Source organism: Apteryx rowi, unplaced genomic scaffold (genome assembly GCF_003343035.1).
Source record: "Apteryx rowi isolate R43461 unplaced genomic scaffold, aptRow1 scaffold_54, whole genome shotgun sequence".
NCBI classification, from domain to species: Eukaryota; Metazoa; Chordata; class Aves; order Apterygiformes; family Apterygidae; genus Apteryx; species Apteryx rowi.
In genome coordinates, this window is record NW_020450805.1 from 637744 (window position 1) to 650606 (window position 12863).

The 12863-nt window shown below is 42.2% G+C and overlaps 1 protein-coding gene across 1 annotated transcript in view; it reads left to right on the top strand.

Moving 5' to 3' along the window:
- Positions 1 to 188: 188 nt before the first annotated feature.
- The window catches only part of CRIM1 (cysteine rich transmembrane BMP regulator 1), a 217806-nt gene continuing 205131 nt past the window's right edge, over positions 189 to 12863 (top strand). The window contains exon 1 of the mRNA XM_026081276.1: positions 189 to 552. Within this exon, the coding sequence (XP_025937061.1) occupies positions 204 to 552 (349 nt within the window). The 5' untranslated portion in view covers positions 189 to 203. The remainder of the gene's footprint in view (positions 553 to 12863) is intronic.

Sequence of the window (12863 nt, forward strand, 5' to 3'; positions counted from 1 at the left end):
AGCGGGCGGAGCCACCGCCGCCTGGAGCAGAAGTTTGGCTGAAGCGGCCGCCGCCGAGAGAGGAAACTTTCCTCGGGGGGCCGGAGGCGGGGGCGGCGGGAAGGAGCCGCCGCGCGGCGGGTTCTCGCGGCGCGCCCGGAGCCACCACCCGACGCGGGGCTTCCGCGAGGCTCCCCGGCCCAGGCCGGGCTGCGGCGGCCGGGATGTACCTGGCAGCGGTCTCGGCGGGGAGGAGGCGCCCGGGCGGCGGCGGCTGGCACCTGGCGGCGGCGGGGTGGTTGGTGCTGCTGGCGCTGCTGCTGGGCGAGTCGGGGACTCGGGCGCTCGTCTGCCTGCCCTGCGACGAGTCCAAGTGCGAGGAGCCCAAGAGCTGCCCCGGCAGCATCGTGCTGGGCATCTGCGGCTGCTGCTTCATGTGCGCGCGGCAACGCAACGAGAGCTGCGGGGGTGTCTACGGGCTGCACGGCGCCTGCGACCGGGGGCTGCGCTGTGTCATCCGCCCGCCGCTCAACGGCGACTCCATCACCGAGTACGAAGTGGGCGTCTGCGAAGGTGAGCGGCGGCGGCGGCCTCCGCGCCGGCCGGGGGGGGGAGGCGGTGGCGGCGGCTGCGCGGGTCCCGCGGGCGCGCAGCGGGGCTGGGTGTCCCCGCAGCGGCTCCCGCGCTGCCTCCGCGCCCCGGGGAGAGGACGTGCCCAGGCGGGTCCCCGGTCCCCGCTCGGGGTGCGGGGCATCACTGAGTTTTCCCCCCCTTCCCCCCGTGCTGGGGAAGGCGCTTCCCGGTGCTGGTCTTTAAAAGGGGATTTCCCTGCTCCTGGCTCCCTGAGGGAAGGGGGAGGACAGGCTAAACTCGCGGCCCTGCCTGCAGCCCCTTAGGAGGGGGCAGTGCGCCTTCCTGGCGCGTTGGGCATGAGGCTTTCTGTTTCCGCAGCCGCGCGTCCCCTCGCCGCCGCCGGCCGCGCGAGCTCCGGGGCAGGACAGGCGCTGCGCGGGCGCCCGCCAGCAGCCGCGGAGCGCCGTCCCCCGCTCTCTTCCCTCGCGCTCGTCCAGGAGCGTGGCTTGCAAGTCTTTCTGCCTAAGAAGCTCCGTATTTAAAAGTACTAGCCTTAATTTTGGTAGTGTAAAGTAACGTGAGGCTCTCCCGATTTCCTACGCACTTTCGTTAATAACTTACTGGCTTGTTAATGACTCATGTCAAGTCGGTCAGTTGCTGATACCCTCGCAAAACTTCTTGCTCTGAAAGTACTTGAGAGCAGTTTGCCAGATGGAAATCAGCGGAGGTCAGTAGTACACACATGATGTCTGTTCCGGATTCCTCCTCTGTAAGGAAACACAAAGGCTGATCATCTGTTGTAAAGTTTTCCTTCCTGTTCCTGTCACTTAATATYTCCCTGCCTGTCCGCCTGTACATATTTGATGATATGGTAAGACGTGTCTTTTCCCTGCTTATGCATCAAGGGGGGGAAGGAATCCCTATGACAGGATTCTTCTCAAAGTCACTGCTGCTTCCTGCCTGCTTCTTAGGAGGTGATGAGCTAGTACAAAATGCAGGAGTAGTTGGTGGTGGTGGTGTCTTTTTTTTCTCCCCCCTCCCCCTTCTTCAAGTATTGTAGCTATCAGAGTTTCTGAGTTTTTTATTTWTATATATATATATGTATATATAAAATTTAAGGAATAACCAAAGAGAAATCTTTTAGTCTCTCTTGTCTTCTCTTTTCCCTCCAGCCCTCATTTCCCTAAGTAAAGGGAAAACATGGCGCTGTAAAGAGATTGCAAATAACCAGTAGTTTGGAATATGTATAAAATGTATGTGAGACTTATGAGAGCGAGCTTCGACAATTCTGGAAAGTAAGAGCAAGGCTTCCTCTCTTGGCGGGTAGAGGGCAGTAGAAAGTCCAGAAAGCTGTTGAGACAGCATCTGTCCAAAAACTTGCATTAAAAATGATACAGTTTTGAGAGAACTAAAAACTGGGGGGTTTTTTGTTTTGTTTTTGGTGGACAGCTGACCTTTATTCTGGTGCTGATTACTAGTTTAGAACTCCACTTGCTCTGTTCACAAGTAAATTGCAAACCACAGCATGACTTTAAATGACAGGCCAGTGTATTCTGTGTGTATCAGAACAAATATCATCAGTTTTGCTACAGTTGTTGTTTGGGTAGGACCAGCTTTAGGATTAGACTTTGTGTTTTTAATGAATTAAAAATGGCCCTAAATTACTTCCAAAGGCATGGTTGACTCCATGTTGCTGAATATGCACATTGCCATAGYCTGTTCTCTACATGTATGGTGAAGTTCTCTACTTGTACTTTTCTGTTTAAGAAAAAAAAGTATTTCAAAAATCCTGCCTAGTTTTTGATAAGTTTTTCTTGCATGTTTTTAAGTAAAAGCATAACTTAAACTGCCTTTTTACTTTATTTTTTTTACTAAAGGAAATAAAAGCCTACAGTCATTAAATGTCCTGACGTTCCAACTCCCTTACTGTATCACAGGATGGACGTCTCTGGCAGTTTAGGAGCATTTCATTCCTTTGAAGTGATGCAATCTGTATGTTGCTGTAGTTCAACTCATAACATGTCCCATATACTGTTGAAAATAGTACGAAGCATTTGTTGGCAAGATTGCATTTCAATTACTGTTGTGGTTAGAAACTAGTTCCAGCTGTCCCTATAGAAATAGTTGGGGAGATAACTTATCTGTTTAATTTTCTTTCTCTTAAATGAAAGAAGCAATTGAGCTGAACTGTCAGCCTAATAAATGTTACTGGGATACATATTACTAAGTTGTCAGGAAACTACTGTTGTTGTTTAGCATGAGGCAACAYGAAACAGTATTGTTCTTTATAGTGTATGTTGTGTGTGAGGGAGGCAGCAAGAATAAAGAGGATGTAATGTACTACCTCAGGTCACTAAGGCTGATGAGCCTTTTTTTTTTTTTTTCTTCTTTTAATTATTATTTTAATGTGACCTAAAGAGTTGTGTGGTTTACAGGCACATGTGAAATGGACCTCAGATATCACTAGTCTAGTATCAGTGGTACTAAACATGTGTTTCTTTTATCTGTTAGCAGAATAAAGACTTTTTTTTTTAAATTTAAATCCTGTGTTACTTAGGAATGAAAACTCTTTCCTGCCCCACTTCTTGAGGAAGGAGGAAATGGAAGTGTCTTACCAAACTGCATGAATAGAAATTGATGTTTTTACTCTTTCTTGTCTCCGGTCTCTTCTTTCACTGCAATTTTTTACACTGAAATGACCCCTACTGGCTACAGTTATAAACTTTTTTAAGCTTCAGCGAGTGTCTTAGCTCAGTGTWTCAACGTGTACTTTGCTATGGAAAACCTTATTTATTTTGAGCTGTAATCAGAGCAGGTAAAAATACTTGTCTGTTATCTTGGCATTGATATTTCAAATGATAATACTAACACACTCATCATAGCAGAACTGTGACACCTGAAGTAGAAATTTATGGAATCTGTCAGTGGTACATGTTCCAGGTATCTCTTTGAAACAAGAACGGATTCTTTGTAAAACCATCTTTTATTGATAACTGGTACTAATTCTAGGTTCTTCTCTTCATCCTTCTAAAACCTGAAGAAAATCCTCATCCTTATCACTTCAGCTACTCAGGTCTTTATGCAGTTCTAAGACTCAATTTGTGGCATTTTGCCGTTGTATATAAAATGTTCTTCTTGAATGTAATTGCAGAGTTGTATTCTTGGTGAAGAACAATTCTTAAGTCAGCCACCCCAGGCATGGATGAGTAATTTTTCTGAAGGGTGATCTTGAGATTTCTTTGAACACCTCCAACTTCTGTTGACTTTACAGGGAATTTGTTGGATTAAGTTAAGGTACCTACAACTAGAGCAGGCATCCAGTCCTCAAAGCTGTCTTCAAACTGAGAAACTCGAAAGGTCAAAGCAAAGACTGCTCTTGCTCTGTTTTTAAATTTAGTCCGAGAACCACCTCCTGATTACTGTAGAGATCTCCAGAGCTCATGAGCCTCAACTGCTATGGTGTTTGGTTATGCAGAGCTCCTGCTTTCTGGGTGATGGCAAAGCCTTGGAAAAGCTGAGCTGAAGAAGCTGGGTTTCTCTGTCAAGGCATTTCTTGTAATGAAGACTTCCTTGTCTGTTTTGATACTTCCTCAAGTTCTGGTGCTCTTGCATGAGAAGACCTCAATTGCTTTGCTAAACTGTTGTAAAAGAGTAACAGCAACATATTAAATAACTGAAAATGAGGTAAAATCAGGGTGGTTCTTTTTTGTTTTTTTTTAACCATGTGATAGAAGCATAGCTTAAATGTTTGTGATATACTTTGTATTACATCATGTCCTTAGGTTCCTTTAAGAATGTGCTTCCATGAATTGGTCTTTAGGTAGCCATTGAAAAAGGACATTGCTTCTGCTCCAATAGCTTATTAGTAGTGTGTAGTTTCCCCCCTACCCTGATGCCTAGTAGAGTTTGGTTGAGGTTCCCTTGAAACTCTGTGCATTAAACCCTTCAGGCTAATGAGTTTAATCCAACAAAGCTTTTCTTAGCAGTTATTGCTAAATTCTTTTTTTTTTTTTTTCTGCTGTAGGTAATTTGAGGCCTGTTTTGAATATTTGAGGCCTGTCTGCTTAGTGCATGTCTTTTGAACCTTGGGACCATGAGAGAGATGCTAGAGCAGAGTTATTTAGGGCAAGTATTGGGAAATATCAACAGGTTGTATCACCTGAGGAGACTGTAGAAACTTGCCATAGTATGGCTAGTCCTGGTCTGTCTTGGGTGACTGCAGCTTTTTGAGAGCTTGGAGCACTGTTGTCTGATTCCTTGTTGGGAGAAGCAGGGAGAGCTTGGTGTGGGTGGTTGTGGGTGTGTGCTTTTTTGGTGTGATTTTTGTTGTTGTTTTGTGGCTTCCCTTCCCTCCCCACCATGCAATTTAGGCTTACTATAGACTATACTTTCCTCCCTAGAAATCTGTCGTGTGGTAGGATATGTAAGGGCACAGGGTACTGTGCTTAATCAAAATGCAGTTAGACTGAAGCTGATGAGAAGAAATGAAGTTGTGAAAACAACTTTTTTTTAACTTTTTTTTTTTCAGGAGAGCTGAGCTTGTTTTGTTAGGGCATTGGCTTCACATGCACTAATGACGTTCTTTTCTGCTGTTCTAAAGTGAGAGCAACTTGCGTAAAGGTTTGCTCATGTTTTTACCACAAGCAGTGCTGCTACTTGTAGCTAGTGCTCTTGAGGGTATCTCTTATAGTCCTGTGCTCTGTATCTAGTGGGCAAGTGGACCCATATAATGCTTTGTCTCCAAACTTCTGTACAATATACATGTCTCTCTTGCCCGTTATACAGACCAGACCCCTAAGATGAAGTAGTATTTTGCTTTGAGTACAAGTTACTGAAGCTCAAGTAATTTAGATGTTGCTTGTGATGTTCARTCTAATTGACTGGAACGGTGTTGCCCAAACTACTTTTTTTTTAATTCTGTTATGCAGTGAATGGCTTGGGAAATATTTACCCAAATAGTTTTAATGCCCAAGTGTGTAGGGAGGACTCCTTTCACTAACATTGAGTGTTAAAATCAAGCAATCCAGACTCTGGGGGCAAAAAATCCCAAAGNGCAATACAGTAAATTAGTAACTTACATTTGACATGAGACAAATCATGGAGTAATTCTTTAAGAATGTATGTTCAGCTTCTGACCTGCTAGTCTTAACCATATAACACTTCCCCCCCCAAACAAACAAACAAACAAGAAACAAAACCAAAAAACCCTTATGCAGGCACACAGCTGAGTTCTTAAGTACAGGCTGGGTAGTTTATAAGCCTTCTCTGCCCTGGCATATGTTGATGTTGAAGTCTCAATCAACCTCAGTCAGAAAGTATAAATTCAAGGAGAATGGCATGGACTGTGAATTAGATCAGGTACTTGCTGTTTGACTGGGAAATGGTTTCTTCTTTCTGAGCATTGCATTTTGACTTTAAACATCATTTGTTTGGCTCCAGTATTTCAACAAAAACGAAATGGAAAAGTTCAAAAGGTATAAGGAGGGATAATGATGCAGGATTTGGCAGGTTTTTGCTGTTGTAGATGAATACAGTTAGTTTTAAACTAACACCGCACTCTGAATAGGCTGATGACTACATTTGTTAACTTGTGTATGGCAAGACTGTGCTTTTGTGGTGTTCTACCACTTTGGGAAATGTGTTCCAGCACTACTTTTTTTTTTTTAATCCATTTCAGTTAACTTGACCATGCATCAGGCATCCTCCACTGCTGTGAAAATTTTGCCTGTAGAAAATGGCTGTTTCTTGAACTTCCTAAAAATCCTGCTACATGTAAAAATTTTTTGGTTTGTTTGTTTTTAACTACCTTCAGACTGGGCAGATAGTTTGGCTAGAACTAGTAAAATGATTACTTGTGTAATTTCTGCACCCCTAGGCATGTTTGCTGCTCTAAATACCTTCTAGCTGATAATTTAACTTTTTGCATAATACTTTATTTAATCAACCAAAATGTCATTTGAATGACAGTCATATTATGCTATAATTAATGCATTAATATGATTCAAGAATGTCCACCTTTTCCTCGTCCTCTCCTTTCTTTGTGTCCTCCTTCCTCTCTTTAAGAATTTTCAAGAATAAAGTTTATCCTTCCTGCAAAAAGACCAAGTATTTCTGTTTCAAATATAATAGATGTATATATAATAGGTCACCTCTACAATGTATTGTGACTTGTAAATTACTTTCATTTGAGAATGCATTTAACCCACAAAGAAAGTAAACATGGAAATGGTAAAAGAGTTTTCACCAAGACATCACGTGACACCAGTTGCATAGTCTGACAAAATTTTGTTTTAACTCTGCCTTTTGGTGTATGTATATATATGTATGATTTTGAAAATGGCTAATACTGACATACAAAGCTTATCTATATGGAAAAACTTACATAAGCTGTGATGGTAATTCTGTATAAAGACCACCTAGACTAAATTCCACATAATTATACAAATTAAATGATGATCCCTGAGGCAGTTACCTAAATAGACTAGTTGTACCATGTTTAGAGGATATAAGCCCACAGTAATGTATTAAGATGAATGGAAGCAGTTCACATCTTTACCATAGCTAGTATTCAGTCCCCAGAAGCTTTTACTGAGTATGCTGAATACTTAATTTCTGAATCATGTTAATCCTTCTCGGGTTGTGAATGTGTAAATCTTGCAGTAAGAAAATAAATTGGAAAAGCATGGGGTGGGGATAGGAAGAAAAGCACTGGATCACAGAAACACTCCCATCCTTGGTTCTTGTATAAGTAGCTACCTTGATGGTGATAATGGGTTATTTACTTTTTTTTGTTATTAAAAATTCTAATGAGTGTAATCTTTCTGAATCCAGGAGTCCATTCTGTTGTGTCATTTGTCCTTAAAACAAACTTGCAGGTTTTGCTACAGAAGATGCTGTACTCTGTTCAGGATTTTTTTCAGAAAGGCTGAATCCTTACTGATAGGCTGTTGGTAAAAAAGCAGGGGTCATCCTGATAATGGTATTACATGTGGTAATGTCAAATATGCTGCTTTGATAATAGAAAGATGCTAGCCTAGCTGATATCTACCTCAACAAAACAAACAGCCTCCTCCCCCCCCCCCCAAAAAAAAAGAAAAACACACCCAAGCCTGTTGTCTTGCAGCTAGTTCTAAATGCGGTTCTGTTTGTCTTTCGAGGGAGGTATTGTCAAACCATGGGGCTAAACCTCACAGCTCTGTCACATATAGGGTATGTGGAAGTTGTTCTTGTAGTCTTGTGTGACTGAGCACTTGGATGCAAGCTTCTGGTTTTTGTAATTCCTGTGAAACACCCTGTAATTTTGGCATTCAGTGACACTGCATGAGTAACTGGAGGTAAAAATGACAAAAGGTCTAGAATGTAAACTCTCTTTTAATAGTGTGGATTATTTTGAGTACAGGCCTATTTATTCATAGTAAAGTTCCAGAATTTGTCTTAGGCTTTGTCAGCTTTGCTTCTGAAAAGTGTTCTAGCAAACTGCTGGTCAGCTACCTGTTTGCAGTGAAGTTGATGCATGTAACTGCATATGCAGGCTTTTGAAGTGTGTAGGTATAGTGTGCAACTGGAGGAAAAAAAAGGGGGGGGGGAATTGGACTTCTAGCCTAATTTGGAAAATGGCTGGGAACATTTGGCCCTTTCCTGAGGCTTTAGCAACTTTTTAAATGAGTTTTCTAGAAGTAGACAAAAAAACTGCCAGGGCGGCAGAAACACTGCTGCCCATAAACTTTTTAATGAACGGAGTACTGGCAGAGGCACTCTCTGACCACTTAAACCCTGGTATGCTGTGTAATATTTTCAGTCAACTATTCACAAACAAGATGTGGTTCTAAGTCATAAGATTAAAAACTTGTTTGCTGGTCTTCTGCAAATGCTTATTTAAGGGTGCAGAGGGTCAGATTTCAAAACTTTTATTCTTACAATTTCAGACCATCTTTGGGGCAGAAGGCTATAGGAAATACCACTCAGTCTTCTGGGGGGATCCCTAACAGAAGAGAAACAAGGGTGAGGGGAAACTTTAAAACTTGTAGGAGTCAGACAAGTTACATGCTTTACTTAATGCTTACATTTATCTCCATGTTTTTCTCATGGCTTCTGTGGAGAGTGTCTCATAATTGAGCAGAGAACTGTTCTGCTTCAATATTTTTTGCATTCTTTAGTATGAAAACTGCCTTGAGACATAAGCAGAGCTGCTGCTGTGAAAACCTTTCCACTGTACTGGGGAGTTGTTCACCTGAGATGCAAGTTCTGGTTTGAATAGGATAGAGCAGKTACTCAAATTTGAGACGACCCTTCCCTCTGCAGTGTTCTGTAACTACCTAAATACTATGCTRCAATTTCTCTTTCTAGTTTTGACCAGAAACTTTATCAGGAACCTGGAAAACCCTTTTGTACTAACATGCTTTCCCAATGTGATCTTGAAAAGTGGACCCTCCTAAGGTGGAAAAACTGCCTTGTCATAAAACTGTTAGCTGTGTGTCTTGCCATAAAACTTTYTGCAGGCTCTCATCTTGGCTTCATTGGAGGAATAAGCTGGGAGATGATTGCAGCCAGTACATAAGCACAAATTCATTTCAAGGCTAGCCCTTCCTTCTGTTGCTTTTCAAGGTCTGGGGCTGGGTTTCAAGCATTCTTTAGTGGTGATTAGTCATTTCTATTGTTCAGCTTCTCCAAAACATGAATTTCCTTTCCATCCTTCTCTTTTCCTGTTCAAAGAGAAGCCAAAGCCTATTGGCAAGAAGTATTTCCTTTATTTATTTATTTTTTATTTTATTTTAGAAGATCTGTATAATCCCTTCAGAGTCTCATACCATCTTAATGAATACCACAATACTTTTGTGTAAAAACATTTAACGCTGCCTTAGAGCGACAGTGGCTCAGAACTTGTATCTCATTTGACAGGGAAGCTTCTGAAAGGTTCCCTCTCCCTTTCCAGAAGACAGTAAGAGTCTCATAGTAAGGATCACTTCTGTACCACTGTGAAATCCATTTCCCTGTCCTTTTCAAATGCAGGATTTAAAAGGATGCAAGAAGTCTGTAAGGTGTAATTTAAAGTCTGTTTCAATTTCAGACTGGCAACATATTTGATTTTTTTTCCACTCTTTCAGTGTCTTAAGAGTCTGCCTGCCGTGCCTTGAAAAGGTGGAAGGAGTTTGAGTAATACAGTGCAGTTAAATTTAAATTATGAGAGCTCACTCAATTTGCTCATGTTGCTTCCCCCTCCCCCTTAAATGACTGTAATTTAAGCTGTATGATTGTGGATGCAGTGCTTGATATTAGTCTTCAACTCTGATATTTTGGGGACCATTCCAATATGCTTGGTGGCTTGAGATGCTGCATTGTCTGTATAAACAGTGAAGGAGAATGGTATGTGGACATCCAGACAATAGCTGACACTCATTAAATGCCCAAAAAGGAAGAGAAGGGTTGGGGCACGGAAGAGAAGATTCTTGGGATGGGAGTGGTGCAAAAGTACCTGAAAACTTGCAGGAAGGTAAGGAAAGCAAAAAATTAAGGGAGTGAGGAAGGAGTCTCTGAAAGAGTCCTTATACTTTTCAATGCACCAGTTTTTAGATGATCCTTTCCATGATGGGGATGATGAATGAACTGTAGTGAGCTACAGTGCACCTTTAAGGTGCACTATAAATCTCCAAGGTGGCTGCTACTAGTTGCTCACTTTTCTGGAAACAGACGTATCTGACTCTGAGTAGCGTAATGCAGATACTGGCTTTTAGGGCTGGGATACTTGAACTTCATGACCTTATAGTTAGAATAACTTTATCAGGTGTGTGTTTTTGTTTTGTTTTTTTTCTCTCTCCATGGCCTTCCTCCTGAATCTTCTAGTTCTGTCCAAACCGAGGTGAAAGCCCTGTACCTGTGTCTCCTCTGACTACACACCCAATTTGTCAAACTCCATTTGCTGCATTCGTATGGTTTGGAGACATTAGGACTGGGAGTTGCAGTCCCACAAAAAATCAGGTTACTGCATATTTATGCACACTTGTGTGTAAATCTGCATCCTGCAAACAGCTATAGCACAGTGCAGGCTCTGACTTCAGGTGAAGAAGGCACACCTGCCTCAGTCGTGAATATCATACCTTGTACACTTCTGTGGTGCTGTGTTGTGTCTGCCTGTAGGATTTAGCATGGAAGAAGTTGTGGAATGCTACTTGTTGAACCCTAGAGGCATATTTCTCAAACTGTGACTGTTTCTCAKACTGGAACTGTTGTTTAAGGACCTCTTATTCAACTTGTTAATGCCTTAATCCTCCTCCCTGCTTTAGAAGCACGCTATGGCAGGACTTTGGAGTTCAGCAACCCCAGGCTGTGCTTGAGTTATTTGAAAGCTGAAACATTTGCTTTGCAGAAAGCAAGTGGTTATATGAAAAATGGAAGAAAATGAAAAAGAACTTTAGAGTTAATATGATGGGTTTCCCCCCACCTTCCTTTTAGTATGAAAGCATACTTAGCAAGAATTCAGAAGGGTGTGATGTCCAAGACTTACTCTCTTGGTCTGAGTAAACTGTTGGCCTGAGTTCATCCTCTGAAAAGGGAACTTGCCTGAATGAGTTGGAAAGAGTGAGGAACTGTAGATGGAAAGGATTTAAAAGAGTGACTTTCAAGCTGTAGTTACCAGACTATTTGAGACCTGTGAACTAATTCTTGGAGTGTGTACAAAAAGGTAATCAGTTGGCTATATAACAGCTATTCAGCACAAACTCAGGGCTGCTAGAAAGAGTGGCTCTTTTCTCTTTGCACCTACCTGATCATGCCCCTACCCGCTTACTTTTCTGGGGCTGCTTTTCAGCTGGATTTTTTCTAAAAACTCTGTTAAACACTTGCTTTACTTTCTTTTTTTTTTGTGTGTGTGTGTGTCCATCCATCTGTCCGTCCTAGAAAGCAGCTAGTGGATTGGATGCATGTACTGAGGTTTGGGAGGTTCTGTGATGTTTTGTTTCATACTTGCGTTTTATCATCCTTGCTTAAGACTTAAACCAAATGGAGAAGTAAAGCATTCACAAATGACTGTGTCTTGATCCCTTCCTTTTTTCATGCATACCTTTCACAAGTCTGGATGATATAAACTCTTTCCGGAAGAGGAAGTCATAGAGGAAATTAAACAGGCATGCAAGAAAATTTATTTGTGTTGTATTCTGGGATTGTTCTTGAACTGTTCCAGATTTCAGAATTACTGATGTGTAAAATTTTGTTTTGGAACACTCCAAGGACACGATGACTGTGGCATAATAGAGGGTAAGTACACGATATGTAGAGGTGAGACTCTGTCATCATGTGTTTCCATATCTGTTGAAATACTTTTGAACTGTGGCTTCGTGACAAAGAACATGCATGCTGTGCTGGGCCATCATTTAACTGCACCAAACTCTGCACTGAATGCTTTTTGCATCAAGTAAATAAAGTTTTGAATAGAAATAAGACACCAAATTCATCCCTTCTAGGTCATAAAAGTGCTTTTATGTGGTTGCACCGCCTTTCATTCCAAATAACTCTTTTCTGCCTAAACTGATGTGATTTCTGAGGGTTTACTCTAGTAAAGGAGTTCTTGTTTAACTTCTGTTTGTAAAAGCATGAAACTAGCTAGAAAAAAAGAGAGCCTTCAGTCTGCATGAAAGACCACTCTAAGACTCTACGTTGACTTATTAAATGAAAATAAGCTCTTATCTTGTTATACACATCTGCTTCTTCACCAATGGAAATTGTGTGAAACTCGAGGGGTGACAGATGAGGTATCTAAATCCAACTTGTACCAGAGACCAGGTGGTGTTGCAGATAGTGCCATGGTATGTACTAGGTGTGTATGGAAGTATTCTGCCTTGAGTAAGGGATGGCTCCATGTCCCAAGGCAGGCAGGATCCCACTTACATGTGATGAATAGATAACTCTTGTGCAACAGGGACTGTGCTGCTCAGAGCTTCTGCTGATCCCTGTGTCAGCCTTGACAAGAGTTATTGCTGGAATACCACAAGGCAGAATTCCCAAATGATATTAATTGGTGTGCTGGAAAAGCAAAAGTACAGTCATCGCAGTCTGCATACCCCTTCTGTCTGCATGTAACAGTTGATTTCAAGAGCCTGATAGGAGTAAGGAKCTCTAGGAGCCCTGGGCTGCGGTGCACGGTGTAACAGGTTCAGCAGCCAGCTGTGATGCTGGTTGCACMCTTGTTTGGATCCGAGTTTGGGCGGAGGTAAAGCTCCTGATTTTTACACGGGATATAGTCCCCCACCCCCATATATCAGAAACATGGGAAAAATTCCATGCACAGACATTGTTTCCTTAAGACCGTAAGATAGACT